The sequence below is a fragment of the Triticum urartu genome, chromosome 4, assembly GCF_003073215.2.
Source record: "Triticum urartu cultivar G1812 chromosome 4, Tu2.1, whole genome shotgun sequence".
NCBI lineage: Eukaryota > Viridiplantae > Streptophyta > Magnoliopsida > Poales > Poaceae > Triticum > Triticum urartu.
Window position 1 is genome coordinate 391,264,162 of NC_053025.1, and position 15,814 is coordinate 391,279,975.

The 15,814-nt window shown below is 46.7% G+C and overlaps 1 protein-coding gene across 1 annotated transcript; it reads right to left on the reverse strand.

Moving 5' to 3' along the window:
- Positions 1-5,833: 5,833 nt before the first annotated feature.
- On the reverse strand, positions 5,834-11,061 carry LOC125551749 (probable galacturonosyltransferase 7). Its single transcript, XM_048715053.1, has 9 exons — positions 10,573-11,061; positions 10,341-10,369; positions 10,090-10,191; positions 9,099-9,171; positions 8,586-8,647; positions 8,111-8,409; positions 7,494-7,851; positions 6,869-7,411; positions 5,834-6,648 (listed from the first exon to the last, which is right to left on the reverse strand). Exons 1-9 carry the CDS (start codon positions 10,688-10,690, stop codon positions 6,364-6,366), a joined length of 1,869 nt encoding a protein of 622 aa, XP_048571010.1. The 5' UTR covers positions 10,691-11,061; the 3' UTR covers positions 5,834-6,363.
- Between the last annotated feature and the right edge of the window lie 4,753 nt (positions 11,062-15,814).

Genomic DNA, 15,814 nt, shown 5'->3' on the forward strand with positions numbered 1-15,814 from the left:
GCTCGTGGCCACCGCTGCGCCGCGCAACCCCCGTCCATGGTCGCCCCGCCCGCGCGTGCGCTCGCCCTGCCAGCCCTCGCCGCTGCTGGTGTTGCCTGCTGCTACAGCCACCACGCCTCAGCCGTGCGCGACCCTCCACCTCCGACCACCACGCTCGTAGACCTCGCCGCCGCCGCTCCGGACACCACTCGCACCCATTGACCCCTCTTCTCGACCCGCGCCGTGAACAGTGCCCCGTACGCCGTTTCCGGTGAGCTCCCGTGCCGCTGATCGTCGCCGGCGCTAATTCACCGTCGTGGTTGTCGTTAGCCACTAATACCCCATAAACACGCACTGACGTCGGGGGTCCACCCACTAAACTAGCCTTGTTTTGAAAATAAACCTATTAATAAACTAGAGTATGACATGTGGGCCTCGCCAGCTAATTAAAGAAATTTTAGGAGAAATACCTGTTAAATAGATGTGTCACTGACAAGTGGTCCCCATCTGCCTGTTTGACTGGTCAATGTTAACCTATTGACCGCTGAGTCAGCATCCCCTAGCCCACCCGTCAGCCTCTGATGACTGGGTGCTGACCGGGTAGTTGACTTAGTCAACTATCCTCACCTGTCAGCCTGAGGTGCATACTTCTGGGTACCCATAGCATTTAAGTACTAATTTAGTTTCGAATTAAATTAAATCCAGAAATTAGAAAATCATTTAAAATTTTTGAAAAATCATATAAAATAATTCGTAGCTCGGAAGAAAATATTTTGTACATGAAAGTTGTTCAGAACGACGAGACGAATCCAGATACGCAGTCCGTTTGTCAGCCACACGTCCCTAGCATAGCGAACATGCAACGTTCTCCCTCCGGTTCATCTGTCCAAAAAACATGAAACACTGAGAATACTTTCCCGGGTGTTTCCCTCCTTTGCCGGTATCACCAAGTACTGCGTTAGGTCGCCTCTAGCACCACATATTGCCATGTTATACTTTGTGATGCTTTGATTGCTCTGTTATTTATTGTGTTCCCCTCCGTTACTTCTTTTCGATAGACCCCGAGACCGATGTCGGTACCCCTGTGATCGACTACATCGACGACGAACCCTTCTTGCCAGAGCAACCAGGCAAGCCCCCCCCCCTTGATCACCAGATATCGTCTATTCTTCTCTCTACTACTTTCATTAGAGTAGTGTAGCATGTTACTGCTTTCCGTTAATCCTATTCTGATACATAGCCTGTCCTTGCTACTACCGTTGGTACCTTTACCTGCAATCCTAAATGCTTAGTATAGGATGCTAGTATTCCAGCAGTGGCCCTACATTCTTATCCGTCTGCCATGCTATACTATCGGGCCGTGATCACTCGGGAGGTGATCACGGGTTTATACTTATATACATAATACATGATACATGTGGTGACTAAAGTCGGGTCGGCTCATAGAGTGCCCGCAAGTGATTCTGATGTGGGGGCTGAAGGGGCAGGTGGTTCCATCCAGGTAGTGGTGGGCCTGGGTTCCCGACGGCCCCCGACTGTTACTTTGTGGCGGAGCGACATGGCAGGTTGAGACCACCTAGGAGAGAGGTGGGCCTGGCCCTGATCGGCGTCCGTGGTTAATTCAATTAACACGCTTAACGAGATCTTGGTATTTGATCTGAGTGTGGCCACTGGCCTATATGCACCAATCAACTACGCGGGAACAGTTGTGAGCACTCGACGTCATGGTATCAGCCGAAGCCTTCATGACGTCAGCGACTGAGCGGCTTGCGCCGGATTGGACTGGAACGCCTGCTCTTGTATTAGGGAGGCTAGGTTTGCTTACCGACCGCGTTGATAATATGCAGGTGTGCAATGGGCGATGGGCCCATACCCCTGCACCATAGGATTTGGACCGGCGTGCTGACCTCTCTGTTGTGCCTAGGTAGGGCTGCGACGTGTTGATCTTCCGAGGCCGGACATGACCCAGAAAAGTGTGTCCGGCCAAAGGGGATCGAGCGTGTTGGGAAATGTGGTGCACCCCTGCAGGGAAGTTTATCTATTCGAATAGTCGTGTCCCTCGGTAAAAGGACGACCCGGAGTTGTACCTTGACCTTATGACAACTAGAACCGGATACTTAATAAAACACTCCAAGTGCTAGATACAACCCGGTGGTCGCTCTCTAACAGGGCGACGAGGAGAGGATCGCCGGGTAGGATTATGCTATGCGATGATACTTGGTTAACTTACCATCTACTCTATTCTACTGCTTCAAGATGGAGGCTGCCAGAAGCATAGTCTTCGATAGGACTAGCTATCCCCCTCTTATTTCGGCATTCTGCAGTTCAGTCCACATATACTACCCCTTTCATTGATATCAATGCATATGTAGCATAGCTCCTTGCTTGCGAGTACTTTGGATGAGTACTCACGGTTGCTTTCCTACTTCTTTTCCCCCTTTTCCCGGTTACTGCGATCATATGATGGAGTCCAGGAGCCAGAGGATCCCGAGGATGGTTCTACGCAGAGTTCGACTTCGAGGAGTAGTTAGGAGGTCCCAGGCAGGAGGCCTTGCCTTTTCGATCATTGCTATTTTTGTGCTAGCCTTCTTAAGGCAAACTTGTTTAACTTATGTCTGTACTCAGATATTATTTCTTCCGCCGACTCTTGTGCATTCGAGCTTATGTATTCGAGCCCTCGAGGCCCCTGGCTTGTAATATAAAGTTTGTATTATTTTATTTTGTGTATAGAGTTGTGTTGTGATATCTTTCCGTGAGTCCTTGATCTTGATCGTACATGTTTGCGTGTATGATTAGTGTACGGTCAAATCGGGGGCGTCACAAACACCCAAGAGTAACAAGATCCGCGAGGGATTAGTGGGGGGAATCAAATATCTCTTGGTGGATGTGTAGATCTAGACCTTCTCAACCAATCCCTATGAGATCAACAAGTTTGATTGGTTAGGGAGAGAGATCGGACGAAAATGGAGCTTAGAGCAACAATTGAGTTTGGGGGTGGAAGTGGTAAGTCAACTTGGAGAAGATGACTCCCTTTTATAGTGGAAGAGCAAATCCAACTGTTATCCACCAACTCAGCCTGCAACGCACGGTACTACCGCACCGGAGACGCGGTACTACCGCAAGGCACTGCAGTACTACCGCCCACGCAGCAGTATCCAACACAGTCCTGATGCGACGAAGCAGAGGGCGGTAGAACCGCTGGCGCGGTACTACCGCAAGGCAGGGATAGTCCAGATTTGGGAAGGCATGGACATATAAAAATACATCCGTGGCAACTTCTGCTGAGTTTAGATCTATGCAAAAATCCGACACGGTAGTACCAGAAGCCAGGAGCGGTACTACCGCGTAAGGCGCGGATGTAAAAAATTACATCCGCCCCTACTTCCGCTTGTGCTGCTGAGCTAGACCTGAGGCCACGGTACTAATGCGTCAGAGAAGCGATACTACCGCGTCCAAGGTCGGTACTACCGCAAGGGCCTGCGGTACTACTGCTCTGAGGAGCAGTACTACCGCATGCCCCAGTTCAGCAACACTCGAAGTCAATCCTTTTGCAGAGATTCGGAGAAACGGAGAATGCTCCAAAGAGCCAAAGGAAAGGTGGTGCAAAAGGAACATATGTGTACGTGTTGATTCCACCCAAACCTTTTCAACGCGGACCCTTCTTAATAGTACGGATTTCCTATGACTCAAACCACCGAAAAGAAACGTAGAGAAACACCATCTTCAATAGTCTTCGTGTGGCACCAAATCGTCTTGTGCCTAGATATGATATATCTGAAATGCTCAATGCACACGACTAGTCCGCAAAAGCATTGTCATCAATCACCAAAACTACTAAGGGATAAATATGCCCTTACAACGGTATAGTGGCAAGAAGGAGCTTTTCCTTCAGTCGGCCTCGCAAACAACGGTGATCGCTGCAGCACATTGATGTTATTGTGAGACTCGGGCATGCCAAAGAAAGTGTGCCAAGTCCAAAAATCATGTGATGCAACTGATTCAAGAATGATGGTGGGCTTCTTAACATGACCCTATGCCCTTGTAAAGCCTTCAGGCAGTTCTTCCATTTTCAATGCATGCAATCAAGAGATCCAAGCAAACCTGGCCACCCTCTTGCTTCTGAGATTGCCAAGAGTGTCTCGGTGTCTACCATAATTGGTTCTCTCATGTACTGAGGTCCGAACACCTCGACCATGGCAGTTGCAAACCTAACCATGGCATCTCCACATGTGCTCTCAGAAATCCGTAGGTACTCTTCCCACGAATCAGCGGCCGTGCCATATGCAAGCATCCGTAGTGCGGCCGTGCACTTCTGGTAACTAGAAAAGTCAATCGTTCCCACAACGTCCTTCTTCAAGATGAAGTAGTCATCATAGGACCGGACGCCACAGTACAAACGATCGAAGACAGTCTTGCGCATTCGAAAATGTCGGCAAAAATGGTCAGCGAGGAGTGCATCTGGGGCAAAGTAGTCGCCCATCAGTGTCAAATGGACGCGCACCCTATTGCGGTTGAGCACTCAGCGACCCTTGATCGAGCCCTTGAGAACTGAGAACATGCTCTTCCACACGCTCTGTGTCTTCAAGGACCGCCTGCATCATCGTCGTCTCATCCGAGTAGTCCTCCTCGTCGGACGACTCAACATAGTGCTCGTATATGTACTTCAATCGTAATTCACTGCTAGAAAGAATGGAAAACTTTTTTAGCTCTGACAATACATTGAACAACGACTGGTATAAGAATGGTGAGTAGTAGTAGCGGATGGTACCTGGCGGGGCAATCAGAAGACAGGGGCTGAACGACGACAGAGGAGAAGCGGGATGGAGCCCGCTTGGAATGCTGGAGGTGATAGAGACGTAGAGTTCGAGCAGGGGTATAGCGTGGCAGCCGGGATGATGGAGCGGCAGCGAAGGCAATAGAGAAAGGAGAAAAAATGAGACAGATGAAGACGTGGGTCCGAAAAAGATTTTGGATGAGCCGGGATGTCAGAGGACTTCCGTAAAACTCAAAACTCCTTTGTTTGTCTCTGATTTACGAATCCGGGCTCCCATTCGGGACCTCGAGGTGTCCTTGCGTAGCTAGAGCTTTCATGAGACAGCGGTGGTCTCCCTTTAAAAAGGTATAAAAAACAGCTGGCTACACAATGCCATGAGACATGTCCGCCAGATCACGAGAAGTGCATGAATAAATCCGGATACATATGAACCCATTTTGGAAAACACATTTTGCAATGTCAAAAAATTCTGAAAAAGGGTGCACGCGGACATCTTCATATTCCATATGTGTGCAGAAAGTTTCACAGAAAAACAACTTTTTTTATAGCCTATGCAAAAAAGACAAAAATTTGTGCCGTGAAACGCTATTTAGAAGCAGTAAAATTTGTTTTTTTATTGAGACAAAACAAAAATACTTCTTTACACAAAATTTTGTGCCGTGGACGTATCTTTGCCAACATGTATGCATATTTTTTTAATAGAATTTTTCAACATTACAAAACATGTAAAAAGTACATTTTTGAAAAGCGGGTGCAGATGCTCCTGTGTGCAGATCGTCCACTCTCTGCCAGATCACCGACTAGTTTATTTTCAAATACCGATGGCACTTCTATCATCCCTACCTAATGCATACTGCACACATGTAAATGTTTCGGCAGCAAGTCTCAGGATCTCAGCAAATATTAACACATCGTGTACCAACGTCGGAACTTGCAAGTTCAGGGTCTCGACTACATGAAAGAAAGGACATGAATGAACAACAAACTGAGAGGCCCATCGTACTCTTCTTGAACGAGAGTTACCAGTTAAGAACACACCCATTCCACATTTTCCGTGAAGCAAGAAAATGAACAAGAATGTGCAAAGATATCCACCGAGCTGTCAACCTTGTTAGTTGTGACCGACAAGTTTCTGACAAACCAAATATACTTCCCATCCACATAACTTTGATAAACAATCAATGTGCAGTAACTAAGAACAAAGAATTTGGGTCAAAAATTTAACGAAGAAAAGAATCAGCCTGCATCAATGACGTGTAAGGCACCAATTTTCAATTAAAGGTGCCACAACGCATCACCAACAATCCTGTCCCGTATTCTAGATGATGAGAGTGAACACTCCCTTTTACCTGAAGCCTCACCACTACACATCACCATTGCCTACCGCATTATCCTTCGACTTAAGGCTAATTTCTCTAACTGCAGAAAAACCACCCATCAAGCTCACTAATTTCAATGAACAGATGGTGTTGGATCTACCCTGTCAAAATTGATGGCTAATGACTTCTTTCCTGGTCTTTGCACTCCAAGTGCTTTGCCCTCTTGGTATATAGTACAGCAGTAGACGAAACAATCTACCGTCAGTCAAATCTTCTGGTTTCCAAAGTATGCTATGGACTTACATTGCACTCGTCCATGAATCGCTCATCTCGTGCCAGAAACCTCTTCCAGTACTTCCTGTAATTTGGTATACCCAATTCAAGCCAAGGTTTCATATTACCATTGTAGTGCAATGATGCAGAAGTTCGGATCACTTTTTCTTCAATTCCGTACTGATAGCCGAGCCCAGATAAAGTCAACCTCTCATCAAGAGGATATACAAGATTCTGGAAGGAAAGCAAGCTTATAGGTAAAGCTGCAGCTCGTAGTGAGGCCTCGTCATCATTGTTCCGAAACTGTAATAGAATAAGAGTAGAAGTGATAATAAGCTAATCACTTCATGCAAGATGGGCCCAAATCATGCATTTTTCAAATAGACTGAAACTAAAGAGTTTAAGATAGTATCACAAGTGCTCACTATATCAAGTATGGATGATGGTTGGAAATATTGGAATAAAACAAAATACAATGCATGCTTTAGAACTTGAAATAAAATCAGGCTGACAACAAACCAACCTTTTCCAGGAGTTGCAGGTAATTCTCTGTAACATTATACTCTCTCCATTTTTCCAAATTAATGACATTCAACCCAGACATCCATGCACATGACTGGGGATCGTACATTGCCTCGCCGAGAAGGTTTCTTAGTTGGCCCAGTCTCAGGCCACAAAACTTGACTGCGGCATTCACCTTATCTCCCATATCAAGATTCCACAAGAAAGAGAGATCACGTTGAACAATGACATCATCATCCAACACAATCACCTTCTTTAAATCTTTAAATATTTCCGGAATAAAGAAATGTGAGTGACTAAACACTGATAAATACTCCATTCTAGACTTCTCGGTAGGTCGCTCAAAGCTACTGATGAAAACACGGAATTCCTCGGGCATATACAACTGCTGCATGCTGAACTCTGGCAAATTCTCCAAAATAATATGCTCGTAGTTAATGACATTGACAGCTGATTCTCTGTAGGCATTTCTTGAAAACCAATGCTTCATTGCATAGAAATTTTGAGCATCGGTTAGTACATGAAAGACTACATTCCTGGTCTCCTGCAAAACACCAAAAGGAACATCAGCAATGCCAAACCCAGAAGATGTTCAATCAGCAAAAGAGTATAAGTTGCCTGCATACCTCAGAACTACTAACAGATGAGTTGATGACAACGGAAGCGGCAAGCACATTTTTGGATAATATAATGTAGTGCCTATGATCTGGAACATTAAACTTATGGACAGGAGAGTCATCTGAATCCAATGTAGTTGATTTAAAATATTCTACTGTCAACCTCATATTAAGGCAATGATGACTTTTGGGCATCGTGTGAACACCAAGGTTGTATAAGTAGGCACTCTGCTTCATATGAAAATGAGCTTCATCGTCCGTCATATGAAGTATCTGGCGAAGCTTTTTGTCAACATTGTTACAATCCACAGTGCACGATTTGGCTCTTGCTATTGCACGGTCCATCCTCTCTATCTTCTTTTTTATGCTGAAAGCACAGGTCAAGTGTCATTCAGTAACAAACAATAAAATGCACAGTCACGACTGATAGTACTTTCCCAGTCAACCATACCGGATACAAATTCAAGATGAACACTAAGAAAAAATATACATGTAAGATGTAACAAAGCATTTCAACCCCATGCAATGCATAAATGATCTGCTGTCATAATTCCAACATACAAGATGGAACCATGAAATGCTAAATGGGGCAAGAAGAATAACAAGCATGCCGAATAAATACTCACAAGGATGGTAGATCAGCATCAACAATGGATTCACTTAGAACCCTCTCATGTTCTTGGATATTCTGCTTCAATTCACGAGTCAGTGCCTCCTTTCCTTTAAGTTTGGCAATGCTTGGGTAGTAAGATCGAGCCACAAATAGCTGATCTTTTAGTTTTTTTACAATGGCATCTTTCATAACTTCTTTGTGTTCAATGGACCAGAGACAGTAACTCCCGAATTCAAGCTGACAAGCCTTAGCCTTCTCCAATTCATCAGCACTTGGGACCCTGGGACGTCTCATGTTGTTGTCACTGAAATCCTGGCATCAATATATTCTCCAAATCATCAGTACTTCTCTTAAAAGAGTAACAAAATTACAGCTTGGGCTCAAGTAAGAGAAAGTAAGTATATATTAATGGGAAAATGAAGTTATGCTTCAGAAGGTAAATCATGACTTGTGTACAAAGAGAAACAGCAAAACAAGAGCCATCATACTTTTCTGGGTGGAACTGGAACTGGTACTGGCTTCGCTTGTTCAATTTTTGGTGCGGGGAGAACTGCATACAGTGCCAATTAGTGGGTCAGCATGACCAACTGAAACATGAGTACATCATGAGAAGAGAATCAGGTAGAGAAGATGCACTACACACGCATACATTGCTTGACCTTAGAAAAAAAAGTATCATCACATCCTAGATAAACACACCAGCATTTGTTCAGAATTATGTGTTAATAGTTTATTTTAAGATATAGTGGCAAAAAGGCCTGCACTGGAAACAAGTAACAGCGAAGATGGTGAGGTGCTGAAGCAAATTGAGTAAAAGGCCAACTATTTTTCAGTGTCCAGGTAACTGGTTCCTACAACATTATAATATTTTTCCTGAAACATTTCAAAATGATGTATATCTAAAAGTTCACTTACATGAATGGAATTTGGTGCATAATTGATTATGGTATTCTCATATATTCAATTAAACTTTATGTAACAGTGTTGCAGCCACTACTAACCTTTAACTTTATGTTCAGTATCAATTTGGTGATGCAAGTCTATATTGCCCTCGGAATTCTTTCCGTGTGCATCCTGAAAGAAAAAGAGTAACACATCAAGGATTCAAATTATCCAAAGCTGTAACGGAAAACACTAGTAATCTATGCAAAAATAATAACAGAATGTATTAACTGATTCTACAACATATACTTTTCACAGCCTTCATAGTGCATAATCATGAAGAAAGAGACTAGGGTGGAGAGATTAAATATAGTACTTCTTTGATATATCACTTTGTTTGTCATCCCTGTGGGGTGGTTTGTAGCTGTTTGCTTGAATTATTTCTGTATGCGTTTTCCATATTGTCCTATTCGGTCGAAGAGAGGTGGCACAGAAGAAGACAATGGTGAGGAGTGCACCATGTTTCCTTAAGCTGACAAAAAAACACCATCCAACTCAATTTGGTCTGCTTCAAGTAACCCCATATACTTCAGTGATACAGTCAGTCGATAAAATTTTCTTTAATTTTTTTTATGTAAGAGCTTATGCACAATTTCCTTTTAGCATAGGCCTAAACTAGCTGGTATTTGGAAAAAATGCCTACTCCTGCTGGTAAGTCTGAAACATGCTGATAGACAGTATGAGGAAGAGTGGCAGAAATGACTAATGTGAGAGTAGAGCAAGCATGGCCTGTTAATTTTAAACGAACTTGTGGGCTCATGTTTTGGCCTACTGAACAAAAGTCAGGACCAAAGTTCTGAACTGCTATTTCTCATGCTAGTGAACATCAAAGATTATGGGGTACTGTATCTTTTAGTTACAAGGCATGCTAGTAGGCATCACTAGTGTTATTAAGTTTCATGACATTAAAAGCGGAGAACAAACAGGGGCTAAAACCAAACACTAGAAGTGTCGAACAAAATACACATAGCTTTCGTTGGAATGATCTAGATGCGGTTATATGAGTTCATCACTGTCAGTACATAAGAAAAAAAATGCAAAGCCACTAACCTCTGACTCTGCGTTCACATCTCTACCACCCTGCCGCGGCACTTCATGTACAATCCTGTCTCTTTCTACCACTAAGCGATCGAATGAAGGCAAAGCAACCTCCTAAATGCAGCACAAATGAACACGTGGTAGCAGGAATCAGTCATACTATCCCAACCCATGACCATTTTCATAAAAAGCAGTCCATGAAAACTTGGACAAACGTCCGCATATAATTTTAATTTTTGTTAGAAAAAAAAAGAGAAAGTTACCTGTTGGGGGCGCTCATCCGTCACATACACTGCAGCAAACAACCAAACCAATCAGAAAATTGGCTCAAGTAAGAAGGACAAAAACACCAGAATCCAGCACTAAACGACAATTAACGAAACAACACTCCCGGAACAGATCCGCCGGGAATGGCGCGGATCCGATCGAGTAAGCCGCGGCGCCACCCGCATTACCAAAATCCGGGTGGGGACAAGAGGGACGGGAAGAACTCACCGGCGGGGAAGCGGTTGAAAAGGAAGGCGATCGGCACGAGCAGCGAGCAGAAGACGAGCGCCAGCACCGCCAGCCGCGGGCCCCTCCGCCTCTTCGCCGGCGGCGCAGTCGCCTTCATAACCTCCTCCCCCTTCCCAAGACCCTAATCTCCGCCGCCGCCGCCGCCGCCGCGTGGCCCTCTACTAATCATACCACCACCGCCACCGCCGCGACGGGGCAGGGCAGCGGCGCGCAGATGAATGCCTCCCGATTGGGGCAATGGCACGGGAACCCCAGTGGCGCCGGGCCCGATCGGTGCGTGGCGATTTGGGAGCCGCGTCGCCGGACGCTCGGATTGGTTAGTGTGCGCGAGAAGACAGGGCAGGGAGCGGAGGACGTCGCGGCGCAGGGAGAAAGAGAAAGAGAAAGAGAAAGAGGATTGTAGTATTGTTTCTTCTTGTTTGGATTTGGGATTCGGAGGACAAGGGGAGAAGTGTGCGAGGGGTGTCAAGGAATAATGGCCCTTTTGCCTCGCCTGCGTCTCGTTTTCAACCCTTTCCTTTTATTTGGGTTTTTCTGCCTCGTAGAGGAGAGGTTTTATTTGAAGTTTTAACAAAATTCGACTTGCTATGCTGTTTATTACTTCTTCCGTCCTAATATTAATTGACGTCTAGATACATCCAACTCGACCTTAATTAATATGGAATGAAAGGAATAAAATTTACCGTATTGAATATCAGTGGTGCTGCGAACAATCTACCATGACAGCTCACCCTTGCAGCACTTCAAATTAGTTTCATCATCTTCCTTTTGATAAAGAAATTTAAAACTCTTTGGGTGCATGTCGTTTCCGATGAGAGACATGCGACATGGAGAACTCTAGTCGCGCCGCCAGTGACCCCAGACCCTCGCATCTCCGCTGCCAGAGGGAACACCGACGAAGGCCATGCGCGCCTATGGAAGGTGGTGGTGAGGCATTTCGCCTTGTGATGTTAATGCGAGCGCGCCATGGCTGCCAGATGGTGTGGGGGCAAGATCACCTCCAGGAGCGACGACCCCTCTCGACCGCAGGGGTTGCTCCTTGTCTCCGGCGTTGCCTCCCGCCTCTATGGTGACAGCTATGGGAAGACGGCTTTAAGGGATTCCGATGGTTCTTTTCCCGGCGCGTCGACATGGTGGCACGTCGGGCATGAGAGGCCTCGCAATGGGCTACTTGTCGGTGCAGCTCCAGCCCTAGTGGCCTTGGACATGCGTCCTCGAGCATCCTTTGTCTGCGTTGTTCCGGTCTTAGTGATACGGTAGTTGCATACCCTCCAGCTTATTGGTCTCACCGGTTTTCTAGCAGCTTCTGCCCCGACAATCCAAATCCACATCTCTCTGGTTCTTGGCTCCTCATGGTCGCTTGCCATTGTCAGACCTCTTGCGTCGACTGTCCATGCCTTGTTGTCTCTCCCACCCCCACCCACCTCCATGCCTCGTCCTTCTGACAGATCCAAAGCTCGTGTGTCCGTGACGTCCGGTGCCATTATCTAGCGGCGGTGTGACGCCCAGATAGTTACGCTACAGTAACCCTCCGTGCCACGTCACCACGATTACCGTTATTAATCTTGCGATGGTTCAAATCCCGTTCAAAATTCAAATTTAAAATCAAGTCAAACAATTAAAGTTTTCAAAAGTCAAAACTAAAATGTTTTTAATGTGACAAATAAATCATGGATAATATTGGTGGGAAACAACATTTTTATAAAATGATTAAATACCCTAAGTGATTAAAACAGCAGCAAAAACAATTAATTATACTCCTATTGTATTTTATAAAATACTAAACTATTTTAGCTAGGTGCCAAAGTTGTTGTGGCAGTGGTATAGTTAATGTTACTAGGTTAGATGCTAATTGAATATTTTACAAAACTAAAACAATTTGGGAAATAAAATTTAAACAGAAAAGAAAAGGGAAATGAATAAAAACAAAAAAACTTTTAAAAAAAGAAAAAGACCAAACCCTCCCCTGGGACCAACCGGCCCAGCTGGTCACTGGGCTAGCCAGGTCGGCCCACCTATTGGCCTACTTAGGCCACGCTGCTCCCAGCCAAACCCTAACCAACCACGATCCCCACCTCATTCTCGTCTCCCACACCGCCGCCACCCCACGCAACACACGCGCGCGCACACACACGCACGCCTCGTGCCTGGGGGAGGGGCGCCCCTGCTCGATCCCCTCCTCCCACACGGCCGCGCCCAACGCAAGTCGCCGCGCCGCTAAGGCCACCGCCAGCCGGGCTCGGCGTCGCCCCTCAGGGACTCCTTTGTGCCCCCTCCTCTCCCTCGTGCGGCGCCCGCCTGACGCCGCGGCCTCGCCTCATCACCGACCCTGACCCCGTCACACCTCGCCGGCGCCTCGACGCCCACCGCTGTTGCCGCCCGTCTTCGTCCTCCTCCACGACCGGAGCTCCTACGCCTCGTCGGACGTTGTCGTCCTCTTTGTCGTCAGACCTCCCCGAGCCCTCCCCGAGCTCACTCTCGCACACCTGCAGGGCCCAGTGAGCCACCACCCCTCCCCTTCTCCTCTGCCCTCTCATAGCGTCTCTCCCCATCGCCGCTCACCGTCTGAACGCGCCCCGACCGCGGTCACCCCGCGCTGGCCGCGCCCAGCGTGCGTACCCGGCCACGCGACCCGCGCGCCGGGCCTCGGCAGCTCCACCCGCCGCAGCCGCTCACGTCGCTGCTCCCCTCCGTCGCCCCTTGATACGACCACGACTACAGCTAACGGTGTTGTTGTTCAGACATCGTCGCTTAATAATGCACCACAGGTCAAAAATAATTATGTGCCAAAAATACTTCAATTTTGTATTGATAGTAAAGAAGTTGAGGCTTTTGCTACGACAACGGATAAAAATGCAACTAGGAAATCTGAGATAGGTTTTCTTCAGCCGGAAGACGAATACTAAGATAAAGAAAGAGAAAAAGAACTGCATATGATCATGCATGCACCCGATCCTATATGTGTACGTGATTTCTTTGGTAGTTTTGATGGACTTGCAAAGAGATTAGCACATTGGGAGTTTGATGTCCACGGTCCAGTCCTAGATGCGTGTCATACAAAGAAATCAAGGTACCAGGTGGACTACTACTTTAGTAGAGATCGGCCACCAGATTGTTTCAAGTCCAGGCGGTGTGCACCACGTGACGTGCTCTCCTTGTGAGCCTGCGGATGGGGACCACCAGCAGATAATTATGTCAAGTTAGTGCACCTATATTATGTCAAGTTTTGTTTAGGAAATAGAAACAGCCGAGATGTAAACGGCAAAGTCTTTAGAGTTCTAGAGTTATCTTTAGGCAAGTCTTTGGAGTTATTTTATTTAAATTTTAGCCGTGAGAGTAGAGATAGGATTTCCTTCCTTGCTTATCAAGTTGTTTAGATAGTTCGGCTGATATAAAATCCAAGATACGCCCATGTAAACAGTAGGTTATTTTTATATGAAATAGACACGATGTGTTTTTCAGAGTAGACATCTGTATCAAGTTTTGACGGGATCTTTAGAAAATCTCGATGTTGCGATTTCTCTTCATAGAAATTGTTTTGCGCGTGAGTACCTTCGTCGAGATTGATTTTCTCATGCTGGGTTGCAAGGTTCAAATCCTCTACTTCGTGTACATCGCGTGCGCAGACGAGAGGTTGCTACTGTTGGTGGTGGAGTGTCGTGAAAGGTCGGACCGCAACAACGGATCGGATCTCGCCAACGAGGTCCGGTCTACATCACCCCTGCTCCCCTGCAAGCACGCTGCCTTGCCTGCGCCCCGGCCTCGCCTCGTTCGCCCGCGGCGCCCCGCACTCACCAGGGCGGCCACTGGCGGGGCCGCGCCCTGCCTCCCCCTCCTCGACGTGCTGCGAGCTGGCCGCCGGCGCCCCTCCATGCCCGGCCGCCCGTCGCTGCTTCCGGCGGCTCCGGCGAGCCACCCTGCGCGCATCGCCGCCCTGGCCGCCCGCGCCCACGCCCGCATGCCCTGGGCGTGCGCCCGAACGGGGCGCGCCCGTAATCCGTCGCCCGCGCCCTGTGTGGCCTTTGGCCAATGACACATGGGGCCCAGCCCCCAGAACGAAATAAAAAAAATTAAGAATTAAAAATAAATAAATAAATAAATAATAATTAAAATAAATAAATAAATAGGTAAATAACTTAATTAATTCTGATTAGATTAACTAATTATGATTAATTAACCTAATGGCTAATTAACCTAATTAACTACTGTTAAATAACTAAACAGTATATGACCAGTGGGACCCACCTATCGGGTTGACCAGGTCAATTGCTGACGTCAGCAAACACTATTCTGGATAATGTTGATTTAATTAATTAAATAATTTCTAAAAATGATTTAAATCTTTTAAAATTAATATAAAATAAACCGTAGCTTGGATGGAAAAACTTTGTACATGAAAGTTGCTCAGAACGACGAGACGAACCCGAATACGCAGCCCATTCGTCTGCCACGCATCCCTAGCATAGCGAACACGCAATTTTCCCTCTTCGGTTCATGTGTCCGAAAACGCGAAACACCGGGGATAATTTCCCGGATGTTTCTCCCCTTCACCGGTACCACCTCGTACCGCGTTAGGACACACCTAGCATCGCGTTTTGTCATGTCGTGCATCGTCATGCATTTGTTTGCATTATATTTATTGTTTCTTCCCCCTCTTCTCTCGCTAGACACCGAGACCGACGCCGCCGCTACCCAGTACGACTACGGGGTTGACGACCCCTCTCTCTTGCCAGAGCAACCAGGCAAGCCCTCCCCCCTTGATCACCAGATATCGCCTATTCTTCTCTCTATTGCTTGCATTAGAGTAGTGTAACATGTTACTGCTTTCCGTTAATCCTATCCTGATGCATAGCCTGTCCTTGCTACTATTGTTGTTACCTTTACCTGCAATCCTAATGCTTAGTATAGGATGCTAGTTTATCATCAGTTGCCCTACATTCTTGTCCGTCTGCCATGCTATACTACTGGGCCGTGTTCACTTCGGGAGGTGATCACAGACATATGTTATATACTTTATACTGTACATTACTTATGATACTGTTCGGAGTTGGGGGCTGAAGGGGCAGGTGGCTCCATCCCGGTAGAGGTGGGCCTGGGTTCTCGACGGCCCTCGACTGTTACCTTGTGGCGGAGCGACAGGGCAGGTTGAGACCACCTAGGAGAGAGGTGGGCCTGGCCCTGGTCGGCGTTCGCGGTTATTTCAAGATAACACGTTTAACGA